This window comes from Cnephaeus nilssonii (assembly GCF_951640355.1).
Source record: "Cnephaeus nilssonii genome assembly, chromosome: 10".
NCBI lineage: Eukaryota > Metazoa > Chordata > Mammalia > Chiroptera > Vespertilionidae > Cnephaeus > Cnephaeus nilssonii.
Genome location: NC_137081.1, coordinates 92799116 through 92813585, shown reverse-complemented (window position 1 = coordinate 92813585; position 14470 = coordinate 92799116). Strand labels below are relative to the sequence as shown.

Genomic DNA, 14470 nt, shown 5'->3' with positions numbered 1-14470 from the left:
GCTTCCAGGGAGTGCTCTTATTTTCAGTTTTGTTGTTTTTTAGTTTGTTTTTAATGTACACGTAGATGATGTGTTTGCCTGATAGGAAAAAGGAAACTTGCTTCTTGTCTCTTTTTAATAGGTATATGGAATTTAAAATTCATAACTATTGTATTTCAGAAATGCCTATAGAGTGATTCTATAAATTAAAACAAAAATTCTTGACTTGGGAGCTATGGGTGTATCTCAGAAGTTTTAGATTACTTATTTAGCACAATTGCCTGTCTCACATTTGGAATTTAATACAGTGCTTTTTTGCCTTTTTAAATGCTATTTCTAGTAATCTGCAAAAAAAAATCATATCAAATTGGTAGGAAGTGAGTGGAGAAGAACACCTTACCACGTTAAACGCCATATCAGTCACCGGTGACTGACAGTATGCTTTTTATTCAGGCCGTGTCAGTCACTGTTGGCTGACGATATGCAATTTAAAAAATTATATTCTTCTATTAATAAATTTTAAGTAATTTGGAGATCATAAAAGGATGAACCTAAATATTGTTACCAAAAAAATTTTTAGTAAATATTATTAAAACACGGTGTACACAAAAATGCTTGTCCTATGCAGGTTGCACAGAATGTTGTAACTTGTTTTGTCCCCTTTCTGGCAATAGCACCCAAATCGTGCTGCGTTCTCTTCGTAGCATTTTTACAATGTCTTCGGACTTTAGACGCTCTTCCCGTTTTTTGTTGCAGTTTGGACGAGACGTGTGAGGTATATTTACCGCACTGCTACTTGGGATTTCTTCATCCTGACAATTTGTTAGATGGACAGCTAATTTCTTCCGAAATTCTGTGATACTCATATTCTTCTTGCTAATATTTTTAAATAAAATATGAGCATTGAGAACAGTATTTAGTAGGAGCTCAAAGGCTAGCTTTTTATACCATTTCATTGGTTTTCGTAACGGATTATTATAGGCACTCATTTGATCAGATATATCAACTGCTGCTTTTCCTGCATTATAATCCACTACAATTTTTGGTTTCAAGTAGTGACTTGATCTATTTTCAACATTCACCATCTCTGATGTATGTTTTGTTGAAAGAAAAAAAATGTCTGGCTTATCTTTCCATTTTAAAATGGTTATTCCTATTTTGTTCTCTTTTGCTATAATTTCTCCCCATTTTAACTTCTTTGACGTTACTTCATGAGGATTTTTTTGTCGATTTGAACGTAATGTTCCTACTAAATGAGTATTATTACCGAGTAATTTATATGCTAAATCTAAACTCGTGTACCAGTTGTCTGTGTACAAAGTATGTCCCTTACTGAATACATCTCTACAAAGAGACATGACAACATTAGTTGGTGTCGTATTTTCTTTTTCTAAACTTTTCCCTGCGTATACCCAGATCCGCAGCACAACTTAAATAATTTAATACCATACTGGTGGTGTTTCTGTTTTAAGTATTGCCTAAATATTATGCGGCCACAAAATGGTATCAAAGATTCATTGATACATATAGCTTCAGATGATCATAATAGTTTTTGAAATTTATTTCCATGTTATCTATTAGTTGTATTTTGCATAAACGATTGGAAACATCTGTCTCCCTATTGTCTGAAAAATCAGCTTTCGTAATAAGATTTCAAATCTACTTCTTGACACTATTTTTTTCTGGAAAGTTTGCATAGATGCAGGATCATGGGACCAATATAAGCATAAAGATGGTAGTCTAACTAGTCCCATCCGTAGAATCAACCAAAACATCTTTTCATTTCATTTCTGTTTGTCACAGTCCACCTACGCAAACGCTGTGAGTTTTCAGCCCCGAGTTTTTGCGGCGCATATACGTTCATTTGGCGATATCCTCAATTCATTAGGCACAAACAGTTCATAAGAATTCTCTACTGTTGCACATGACTTTACATTCAAGTCTTCAATCCTAAAGGCAGTCGGGCAGGTGAAAGGCATAATCCTTGGTTATATCCTTGGTTGATTACCTCTTGGATCATGCCATTCTTCAAAATCCTCATCCTCTGATGACGAAAAAAGAACAACTCTCCGACGTGTTTTAGGAAAACTGATTTCACTTGAATCGTTTTCACACGCTTCTTCTGACACTGTCACTGTTATGGGTAAAGAAAATTGTTTAAACTGCACTGGAACACAGACCACAGACCACTGACTGAAGAGAAAGCATTGCTAAGAGAACACAGTGCAGATTGCGATAACTACGTACAAGAAACGTATCTGAAGATACGCACGCAGTCTTACCGCAGCCTTACACAGATCTCCGGCCGCCAGCATATCGGTGAAATGAGATAGCGCAGGCTAAACGGAAAGGAAGACAATACAGGCTTGGCGCTTCATGTGTTCATATATAGTTGCATGTAGTGATGTTTTTGTTTATTTGTTTGTTAATCCTCACTCAAGGATATTTTTCATTGATTTTTGGAGTGGAAGGGAGGGAGAGGGGGAAGAGAAACACCCATGTGAGAGAGACATCCATTTAGTTGCCTCCCACATGGGCCCTGACTGGGGCCTAGTTGGAATCGAATCTGCAACCCAGGAATATGCCCTTGACTGGGAATCGAACCAGACACTCTAACCACTGAGCAACACCAGCTGTGGCTGTAGTTCTTTATTTTTTTTCAGAGAGGAAGGGAGAGGGAGAGAAAGAAACATGAATGATGACAGAGAATCATTCATCAGCTGCCTCCTGCACACCCCTCACTGGAGACAGAGCCCAAAATCCCATATGTGTCCTGACTAGGAATCAAACTGTGACCTCCTAGTTCATAGGTCAAAGTTCAACCACTGAACCACACTGGCCGGGCTAATTTTTTTTTTTTAATGAGGATTTAGATCTTGGGCAGTGGAAAAATTCTGTTTTCATTTTGGTGTTTTTCTTCTTATGTGGACTGTGTCTAATCAAAGCTGCTATTGTAGTCAGTGTCTGCATCATTTTCAGTTTCAGCTCAGGCTCCAAACTCTGCCATAACCGCTCCGACTGGTGTTGGGGTGGCATCTACAGTTCACCTCAACCCCATGCAGTTGATGGCAGTGGATGCATCTCATGCTCGGCATATTCAAGGGATCCAGCCTGCACCCATCAGTACACAGGGGATACAGCCAGCCCCCATTGGGACCCCAGGAATACAGCCAGCACCAATTGGTACACAGGGAATCCACTCAGCAACCCCAATCAGTACCCAAGGACTTCAGCCTGCATCAGTGGGTACTCAGCAGCCTCCGCCTGAAGGAAAAACTTCAGGTAATTTAATGTTTGGCATGACATTGGGTGTGGAGAAAAGAGAGACACTGGGCTTAAATTCTGAATCTGTCACGTGCTGCTTGTGGTCTCATAATTTCTCTAAGCTTTCATTTTCACTTTGTAACGTGAGATGCTTAGAACGTCTCTGTCAGGGTCCTTGTGGCTTCAGAAACGCATAAACAGCACAGGGTAAGCAGCACTCCGTGGGAAGAGTTCTAAGTTGAGAGAACGTATTCACCTTGTAATAGGAGGACTCTCATTCCATGTAGGATTTTTTTTAGGAGAGTTTATGTAATGCTGTAAAATTAAGATAGACTGGCATGTTGGCACCATTTTTAGGATTGAAAGTGGTTGTATTTTACCAAAACTGGGAGAAGATTTCCTGAAATACACAGTTATGTATTTTTCTCATTTATTAATAATTATGATTATAGACCAGTGAAAAATGGTTATTGATCATGCGTCAGTAGATGAGTAACCTCCTACTTGCCTTCTGCTTTTAGGCGCATGAACATGATGTCCCTATCTCTTATCGCCTTGAAATTGGCCAGTCAGAACATGGAGACTCTAAGTCTGGCGGTCTGATTGTTTCTAGTTGTCTTATGTGATACTTTAGTAATGTTCCTTTCATTTCCCTCTTCATTGTTCTTGTCTGCCCCGCCCCGCCTGTCTCCCAGCAATGGTGTTGGCAGATGGAGCCACAATCGTAGCCAACCCCATCAGCAGCCCATTCAGTGCTACTCCGGCAGCAACCACCGTGGTGCAGACCCACAGCCAGAGCGCCAGCACCAGCGCCCCCGCCCAGGGCTCCTCCCCCCGGCCGAGCATCCTTCGGAAGAAGCCTGCCACGGATGGGTGAGTGGACCCAGGAGGGCAGGAACCCTCTGGTGCTGGTGTCACTTACACAGTTGGTATGATTGGGTTGTAGGCTGTGCTTGTGTTCAACTCTAGTCGATCATGCCAATAGTGTTTCCAAGTGTTTCTGTCCACTTACACCCTCACCAGCTGTGCGGGTCACTGTGTTCATTGCCACCAGGAGAATGGTGCGTGTTGGGTTTGAGGTGTTAGCTGTCTTGAGGGTCTGGATCATTATTAGGCGTTGTAACATGGGACATTCTGGTGGTAGCCCCCTTCTCTCAGATCCACTCTTGTCTAACATTTGCTCCCACTTTGCGAAACTGAACGTGTCGAGCTCCCTCCGGACTTCTCAGTCTGAGCAGGACTGGTCTTTGACCGCCTTGATCCATGTGTCCGACTTGGCTTCCAGGAACTTGCTGGGTCAGCACAGATACACCAACACAGTAATGATCGTAAATACTTACCATGGATTCAAACGTTAGTGTGAAGTAGAAAGGAGACAAGGCGTGCTAGAAAACAGCTAGAAGAGTCACAGTGTCTGCTTCCTAGAGCATGCTGGGCCGTAAGTGGGGAGGGCAGCGAAGGGGCCTGCTGTATGCTGTCTTGTAGTACTATTTGACTATTCTTGTAATATCGTGCCTATATTATTTTGACAAAATTCTTTAAAATCCATGAAAAATACTTAGCCAGTACAGTGCTTTTATTTGCTGTACATATGCCTAGGAAACGTGCCTGGTACTTCTTTCAGTACCCTTGAACTGCTGTTTTCGGGTTTGTCTCTTTCAGAATTGCAGTTCGGAAAACCCTCATTCCTCCTCAGCCTCCAGAAGTAGCCAGTCCTCGAGTGGAGGGCTCCGTGCGGAGCACGTCCGGGTCCCCGAGGCCTGCAGGGTGAGCGCTTCACTGTTCCCCCTCGGCTCCAACAGCACGTCCTGGGAAGCACAGAGCCTCATGCATGTGACAGGTTTCACATCATCTGCTTGTTGCGTTTATGTGCAATTTCTAGCTGTATGGCCGCACACAGTTTTCAACCTCTCTGACCCTCATTTGCTTCACTTATGAAATGGGCATATATATATAACATTTAGCTCATCACGTACTTATCTCTTTATTTTTTTAATTAGTTTTTTAAAATATATTTTTATTGATTTCAGAGAGGAAGGGAGAGAGAGAGAGAGAAAGATAAAAATATCAATGATGAGAGATTATCATTGATCGGCTGCCTCCTGCACGCCCCCCTACTAGGGATCAAGCCTGCAACCCGGCCATGTGCCCTTGAATAGAATTGAACCGGGGACCCTTCGGCCCGAAGGCCAACACTCTATCCATTGAACCAAACCAGCCAGGGCAACACTTAACTTTTTAAATAAAATGACTCATTAAAAGTACTTAGGACCTGTGTCATAGTAAATACCCAGTTATTTCTGCTGTCATAAATGGCATGGCAATAGTTCATTCATGCTTTTTCTTTATTTTTTGTCATCTTAGTTCCAGAAGTGAAATTATTTTGGATAAAAATGAGACAATATAAAAACATTTAAAGTGTACAGTGAAGATCGCTGTTCTATTCTTCATCCACCTTGTCCATCCCATTCCCCGGAATATTATCGATTGGTTATAGTTTTGTTAAGTATCTTTCCATGTCTTTTCCTACATAAACGTATAGATAGATTGACAGATCCTTCCTCAAAAACAAGATCTTACTGATTGATTTTTCTGTATCTTACTTTTTTCTACTTATCACTAATAGCTTACATGTTAATATTTTTAGATCTCCTTCATTCAAAATAATTATGAATGCCTAGTATGTGCCAAGTGTCATTTTAGCATCTGGGATTATATAAGAGTGACTAAAATTACTTTCTAGTGAGTGTAAAGAAACAATAAAGAAAATGTAAAGTGAATATAAAGTGATGGGAGGAAGAGATGCTGTCTTACAGAAAGGCTCGTCTCCCCAGAGGTTACAGGGCAGGAAGGAGTAAGCCGCATGCTCCCTGTCGGGCAGAGGAAAGAGCAGGGTTCAAGGTTTTGATAGAAGAGTTCTTGGGGCCATAACTTTGCACACTGATGCAGGAATGTTAAAAAATAAAATGCAAGCTGAAACTGCAAAGTAATCTTAACCAGTGGGGCAAATAAAATTATGTGAGCTTTAAGAACATTTGTGAAAATATTAACAACTGTCAGTTATAATAGGAAATGAAAAAAATAGTGAAACTAATATTAACTTAGTATGCTGTAATTCAAAACATTAGAAATATTGAGAATTCAAATGTTTTCTTTCTTAAAATGATTCAGGAGTATTGGGAACATGCTGACCTTTACATTGTGTGACTTGGATGCAAGATAGGAGTTTGTATCTGCCTTGGGGAACTGCATAGCTTTTCTGAGTTTGGATCTCCTCTGACACTTTTATCAGTACAGTTGGCATACAATCTTACACGGTCAAACCTCGGCTCCCAATTATCTCCCATCTTGAACAGTTCGGTTCTCAACCCATCACCCCTTTCATGCAGATACCTGTAGGATCAGCCACACTCCTCTCAGGCAGCCAACAAAGGAGAGAGAGTGCGAGTGTGATTCATTTACCACTAAACCTCACAGTTAACGTCTCAGGAAATTGCGCAGTGAATATTTTGGTGGGTTTCCTTTTTCTGCCTTGGTTGCTGCTGCTTATTATTAATACAGTAAGTCACCGTGGGTCCTAAGAAGGTTGGCAATAGCAGCAAAGTGAACAGTGAACAACAGCGCTAAGGCATGTGCTTTATATAAGAAAGGTTAAAACAGAATCATTTGGGGGTTTGGAACTGATTAATTCAATTTAAATTAATTCCAAAGGGAAGTAATGATACGGTTTTTGTACAAATCACTTCTTGAATTGCCTTCTGGAACAAATCAGGTTTGAGAACCAAGATTCCACTATAGTAGTTTTAGGTGTAAAACGTTGATTACACGTTTATGTATCTTACAGTGTGCCTTCCCCGTATTCTTTACTGTATACCCTTCAACTTTTCCTCCCAGCCTCAACCCCCTCCTCTCTGGCAACCAGCATTGGTTTCTGTAAGTCTTTTTGTTTTCTGGGTTTTTTTATGCTACATATAACTGAATTACTCAGTATTTGTCTTTCTCTGATTTATTTCACTTAGCATAGCACCCTTTAGATCCTTTTATGTTGTCGCAAATAGGATTTCATTCTTTTTATTTCTGAGTAATATTCCATTATATATATGTACCACATCTTCCTTATCCATTCAACTATGGATACCTGTTACTTCCATCTTGGCTATTTTAGATAATGCTGCAATGAACATTTTTTAAAAATAGTTTAACTTAACGCCGTGACAGTTGCATGGCGTAGGCTGGTAAAGAGCACACCAACAAGGTCATCTGGCCAGAGGAGGGCGGAGCGGGCAAGAACCCCAGGCAGCCCTGGTGCTGGGCGGCCATGCAGAGTGCCACAGCACCAGCTCCCCGCCCGGCTCCCCTCTCAGGAGCTGTGGCAGCAGGAGGACCTGGTGATGCAAGCCCTGCTGGCAGGGGGCAGGGATCTTGAAAATTGGTGTTTTTCATTTCCCTCTAATAAAAACCTAGAAATGGAATTGCTGGGTCCTGAGGCAGATGGTGTCCCGTAGGGTCACACCAGTTCACCCTTCTGCCAGCAGTGCCCCGGGCCTTCTCTCCACACTCGCTGTGCACTGGCTTTGCTCAGAGCCATTCCGGCAGGTGGGAGCTGGCCTCCTGGTTTTGCATGCATTTCCCTAATGATTCCTAATGTTAAGCAAGTTCTCCTACGTCTGTTGGCCATCTCTACGTCTTTGAAGACATGTCTCTTCCCTCTTAGAACTGTTTTTTGGTTGTTTTTTTATTGCTGCATCCCATAAATTTTGGAAATTTGTATTTTCATTTGTTTCCAGGTATTTTTGGATTTTCTGTTTGATTTTCTCTTTGATCCATGGGCTATGTAGTAGCATGTTATTTAATCTCCACGTTTGTGTTTTTTCTAGTTTTCTTGCTGTAGTTGATTTCTATTTTTATGCCATTGTGGTCAGATAATACACTTGTTATAATTTCAATCTTGAATTCTTTGAGGCTTGTTTAATGCCCTAATGTGGTTTATCCTGGAAAACGGTCCATGTGCATGTGAGAAAAATGTGTACCTCTAGTTTGGGGATGAAACGTTCTATAAATGTTTGTTAAGTGATCTGCTCTAGTATGACATGAAAGCCATTGTTTCCTATGAACTGCCTTGTGGGAAGTAAGGTACTGAGGCCCCAGCTGCTGCTGTGCTAGCTGTTACTTCTGCCTTTGTGTCCATTATACTGCTGTCGGTTCTTTGGTGCTCCTGGGGGGTGCACGTGTGTGTAGAGTTACAGCCTCCTCTTGGCTTGATCCTCTATCGCTATGTATGTCCTTTGACTCTTCCATTCTCCGCTTTGTCTGAGTGTTGCTACCACAGCTTGCTCTTTGTTTCTGTCTGCATAAAATTTTTGTTCCATCCCTTCACCTTCTATCTGTGCGTCTTTCTAACCTGAGTCTCTCATAGGTAACATACAAGTGATCTTACTGTTTTATTCTTTAAGCCAGCGGTCACCAACCGGTGGTCTGCGGACCACTGGCTTTAAGCCACCCTGTCTTTTATTGGAACATTCAGTTCATCTACAATTAAAGTACTTATTGATTGCCATTTTGTTCATCGTTTTTTAGTTGTTTTTGTTGTTCTTTTCTGTTCCTTATTCTCTTGCTCTCTTTTGATTTGCTGGTTTTCTTTAGTGATTTCCTTGGGTTCCTTTCTCTTTCTTTTTTGTGTATTTCTTGTAAGTTTTGTAGGGTTGTGGTTATCATGAGGTTCATGTATATCTACCTATATCTATAGAAGTCTGTTTAGAGCTAATTGGCATGTGAATTCAGACACATTCTAAATTACTACATTGTTTCTACCTGGCCATCAGAGTGGGCCCGGGTGGGACAGCGTGGTGCGGTGTGCGGGCGTTCTGTTCTGGCCGTCCGCGGCAGAGCGGAGGTGGGCAGGGCGGCCTGATCGTGTGAACTTCCTTGCCCTTCTGGTTCCAGTGGAGCTTTCTGGGGTCCCTGCATTTTTGGGTTTTCTGTTTGCTTTTCTCTTCAATTGTCTGTTGTACAAATTAGGCCTGAGTGTGCGTGCTGCAGCCCCCCACCCGCTCCCCACTTGCTACAGGCGGAGCAGCCCTGAGCGCTCCCACTGTGCCCCACTAGCTTTGCACATAACGCTGGGGGGGCTGCCCTGCCTGTGCTTGCAGCACCCCTCTAGTTCTGCACTTCCTCTGGAGGACAGCCCACATGTGCATGCAGAGGCTCCCCACTGTCTCTGCCGTTGCTCCCGACACGCAGCCCTCCGTGCAGGCGCCACACTTAATGCTTTGCTGGCTCCTCTCTCTCCAGGCACGGGAGCCCACACGCTCGTGCAGCCCAGTGGGCGTGCAAAGGGCACCCTGGCTAATATTGGATGTAGAGACCCCGTGCCTGTCACTCTGGCGCTTCCCTGTTCTTCCTGGACTATCTCCAGGGAGCGTGGCCTGCAGGTCAGCCTGAGCACCTGGGCAGGCTCACGCAGTTCAAGTGCAGGCCCAGCCAGCGCGCTCCCCAGCCCCTGTGGTCCTGAGCGGAAGTTCCCTCCGCTCCCAAAGAGCTGTTGCGGTTTCCCAGCCTTCTCTCTCGTTTGTTGTGCAGAAGCCGTTCAGTGCCCATCAGTTGTCTCTTGGGAGAAATTGCTCCAGATGTGGCATACATTCCTTCAGTGTGCTCTTCGCAGGAGGCAGCTCCCATCCTGCCCCCCAGCTCGCCCCGCCTCTGGCCTGCATGGCACCCCTTGGCTTTCAGGGTGAACTGTCTCCGCGAGTCCTCTCACAGGGAGTGTTGGCCAGCATCGTTTCCAGGCCTAGCTTTGCCTCAGCCCTAACTAATCATGGAGTCTACGTGCCCGGTTCACAGCAGCTGCTTGGTCTGCGCCAGCAGCTTCATCAGGCAGCTTCACGTTCAGCACAGTCACGCAGGCTTTTGAAACGAAAGGAGCCTTTATCGGCAGCAAAAGGTTCCTTTTTGTTCCTTGTAATGGCCGTTTTCTTTCAATGTGGCAGCTACGTTCAACACTTGGGCTTGTATTATTAGGATTTTTTTATAGTCCTCAATACAAAGTAGAAGTGAACACTTCATTCATTTCACCATGGTGACTTTCTGTTCCTACAGCGTTTAAACTACAGGGTGATGGGAAGCACTCTGCCTTCTTTCTTCCTGTCCATTGGGCTTTCTGTATGTCCCTTCCATGGCTTCGTGCAAGGCCAGCTCTCTTCCTGTCTTCTCCTTGCTGTTGCCATGTGCAGCCTTCTAATCAGACCCAATTTTATTTGCAAACGTAACACGTTTTTTCCAGCATTTCTTTTTTTTTTTAATAAATCTTTATTGTTCAGATTATCACAGGTGTTCCTCTCCCCGCCCCCCCATAGCTCCCCTCCACCTGATTCCCCACCCCACCCCATGCCCTTACTCCCCGCCACTGTCTTCATCCATAGGTGTAAGATTTTTGTCCAATCTCTTCCCACACCCCTCAAACCCCTTTCCCCTGAGAATTGTCCGTCCCCTCCCTTTCTATGCCCCTGATTCTATTATATTCACCAGTCCATTCTGTTCTTCAGATTTTTTTATTCACTTGATTTTTAGATTCACTTGTTGGTAGGTATGTATTTGATGTCTTTTTGTTGTTCATAATTTTTACCTTTACCTTTTTTTTCTTCTTCCTCTTCTTCCAGCATTTCTTTTCTTTCTTTCTCTTTTTCTTTTCTTTTCTTTCTTTTTTTTTTTTTGCCAGTTCTCTCTTCCAGTCATCCATTTCTATAAAATTTCACGTGGGCTTATCACTGGGAAACAAAAGATAGCACAACTACACGCTTTGCAGTCTGCATGAACTAACTAGCAGACGTGCAGTGACCGTGACATACTCCAAAAGAAGTGATGCAATTGGCACAGATCATGATATGTGGCATGTTGGCGACATGGTGATCTGTAGGCTGCAGAGCTAAGCTAGCAGTAAGGTTTGCAATTTATGCAGAACAATTAATATACTGTAACAACTGAACTATGAACAGAGTTGGTGGACTGATACGGTTTTGTGTATATGTAAGCATGTATATATGTATTTGGTGTGTGTGTGTAATTCACACGTCAGCATCATGTGAGGTGAGGATTTAGTGTTGAGAATATACAAGGAACAGCAAGGGAGCCTGTCCTAAAACAGGGACAGAGCGTAAAGATGGTTCAGAGAGATCATTGAGGGCTGGGTTCTTAGTGCTACTGCCGTTCGGAATTCTTTGGACTTTATTCTGGGTGAAATGGAGAGCCGTCAGAGGGCACGCACAGGAGTGGCGTGATTTGGCTTCTTTTAAAAAGGAATTACTCTGGCTCCTGGTGAAAGTGAACTACGAGTAGGCGGGAGTGGAGGAGGTAGGCCCGCGGGCGATGGTGGAGACGCCTGTCTCCGGGTCCTGGACCAGCCTGGAGGGAGGAAAGCCTTGGGAAGAGCGCGGCTCTGGGCCCTGGTGAAGGTGCAGCTGCAGCTGCTCTGAGGGAGCAGGAGAAAGGAGCTGAGGCCGCCGCCACCGCCGCCGCCGCCCGGCTGGTATTCTTTCTCAAGGAGGACGGCTGTGATCATCGTGGGGCGGGGGAATCACGAGTTTTATTTTAAAGATTTGTGGTTAGACATACCCAAGTGGAGGTGTCAGTTGCATTGTTGGATGTAAAATTCTGAAGTATGTACAGTCTTTGACTTGAAGATAAAGGTCCATGCTGGTGATTAAGATTTGGGAATTCCAGCAAACAGATCTTGAACACCATGAGCGTGGACGAGAACCCATGGGCAATGCGCATGAGTAGAAAATAGAGGTGGTGTGAGCACCGCTTGCAGGACACGCCATCTTTAGAGGTCAGTCCAGGGAAACCGGAAGGAGACTGTCCCTGTACCGCGTCATTTTCCCGGATGCATTGGTGCCATGACTAGCCCCCAGTTAATGAACAGTTATTGCCATTATTGCCGTCATGATCAATGCTGCCATACATCTCTTGCCCTTGGGCCTCTTGGCAGGCATTTCTCTGGGATCTCTCCGGAAGTTCATTGCTGGGGCAAAGGAAACGCGCCCTGTGAATTCTGATTTCCACTCACTATACCTGTTTGCATCCTCATGAATTATTTCTCCAAAATTATTTGGATTTTATTCTGGGTGAAATTTCTCCACATTTTTGCAAACACTGGGTATTAAATTTTATAAATGGTAAATATTATTTTTTATTGTTTAAAATACTTTTCTTTAAAGTAGCATATGGAGCCCGGCTGGTGTGGTTCAGTGATTGAACGTTGACCCATGAACCAGTGTTACAGAGAACCAGAATAAATCAAGCAATGCTCGGAGAGTTTGGAGTTACATTTATTACGTGTGGGTCCAGAGGAAAATGTCTCAAATTCTGGGCCCCAACATGGAAGAACTTTCCCTATTTATATGTTTTTACCTTCTTTGTCTCCCAAATATGGGGTGTTTCCGGCCCCCTTTGCACGTTCTTAAAGAGCCCTATGTGCTGGGGCCTTGAGACCTCAACCAGAGGCCTGGCCTGGCGCCAGCACTGATAACCTTGTCTGGGGAAGGTTTAATGGCCTCTGAAGTGGGAGTAGTCTTATTTTCCTTATTATTTAAGCAAGCAAGCATCTACAGAAGCCAAATAGCAGGGTTAGAATTTCAAACAGCAGTTTTTATATAAGATGGATGCTTCACCAGGAGGTCACAGTTCAGTTCCCAGTCAGGGCATATGCCCAGGTTGTGGGCTCAATCTCCATTAAGGGATGAAATCTATAGCAGAATATTTGACTGAATTTAAGTTATTTAATGAAATAACCACAAAATCATGAAGGAAAATGCAAAGATGAAATTCAGAGACTTCCAAGAGCAAATGATAAAATGTAAAGAGATGACACATGAGTTGACAAAACTCATTAAAGACCTGGAAGAAACCATCACAGAATAAGCCAGAATGAAAAAGGAAGACAGCCCTGCCCGGTTTGGCTCAGTGGTTAGAGTGTCGGCCCATGGACCAAAGGGTCTCATGTTTGATTCCCAGTTGGGTCAGATGTGGGAGGCAACCAGTCAGTGTGTCTCTCTCACGTCAATGTTTCTCTCTCTTTTTCCCCCCTCTTGCCTCCCTTCCACTCTCTCTCTCTAAAGATCAATGGGAAAAATATCCTCAGGTGAGGATTTAAAAAATAATAAAATAATGTAGTCATAGAGAACAGAAATGAAAAAAGTGAGTAAAATTTTTAAAAGAAAGGTAATCATACAGAACATAATAAGATACAAGATCAACATACAAACGTCAACATCTCTAAAATCAATATGATAGCATGTTAATATTCTGTCATTGATTATTGTATCCTTAAGTGGTACACAAAATATTGGTGTGTTCTATAATTGTTGGCAACTACGATTCAATGAAATAAGGAAATAGTGGCATTACGTGATGGTAGTAGATGGGTTTAGGGAGTGAGGGAGACCTCTATTTATGAAATGTGAAAATAATACTAATTTAAAACAAAACTAAAGTGTTTTAAAATAGAAAACTAAAATTTTAAAAAGTAAATCCAAAAGCTGTCAAAATAAAATTAAAAATTGAATTCATTTTTTTTTAATCCTCACCTCTGTACCTGCTTAGAGAGAGACATTGATGTAAGAGAGAAACATCAATCAGTTGCCTTTCGTGGGATTGGCCCGCAACCCAGGTATGTGCCCTGACTGGGAATTGAACCAGCAACCTTCTGGTGCACAAGAGGACACTCCAGCCAACTGAGCCGCTCCGGCAGGGCAAAAGCTGACCGTCAACCAGTTAACTGCCATGACAATTTGCATTTAATTTAAAAAGGTCTGCCGCTTGCACCTATAGGCACTTACAGTATACAAATGGCTAAAAGCCGTCACCAGGCAGTACTGGTAACGTTTGCTTAAGTTTTCCCTGCCAGTCACTAATGAATCCTCAAACTCCGCCAAGCCTAGAGCGCTCAGTGCAGGCCGATGTTCTGGGCTCTGTGGGCTCCTTTCTCTGGGTGAGGGCCGCCCCCGCCGTCCCATGGGCTGCTTTCTGGACCGGATGCCGGCGTTCCTGCTGCCCTCTCTCCGTGCTGCTCCTTCCCTGCGGCTCACCCTGGGCCTGCACACTCCTGCTTGGTTTGCTCTCCAGTCAGTGTAAGGCGACCGGATTTTAACACTGGTGAAGCGGGACACCATTGACCGGGGTGGGGGGGGGGTTCTTGGTTAAAAATTTGTCTATATGGAGCAACAAAAATTTT

At 43.4% G+C, this 14470-nt stretch overlaps 1 protein-coding gene across 3 annotated transcripts in view; it reads left to right on the top strand.

Annotated features, from left to right (window-relative positions):
- Positions 1–14470, top strand: part of SAP130 (Sin3A associated protein 130) — a 111180-nt gene that overhangs the window by 67652 nt on the left and 29058 nt on the right. For all 3 annotated transcript variants that reach the window (XM_079782624.1, XM_079782622.1, XM_079782623.1), the window contains exons 13-15: positions 2959–3261; positions 3939–4116; positions 4906–5010. In XM_079782624.1, coding sequence (XP_079638750.1) covers positions 2959–3261; positions 3939–4116; positions 4906–5010 — 586 coding nt within the window. The remainder of the gene's footprint in view (positions 1–2958; positions 3262–3938; positions 4117–4905; positions 5011–14470) is intronic.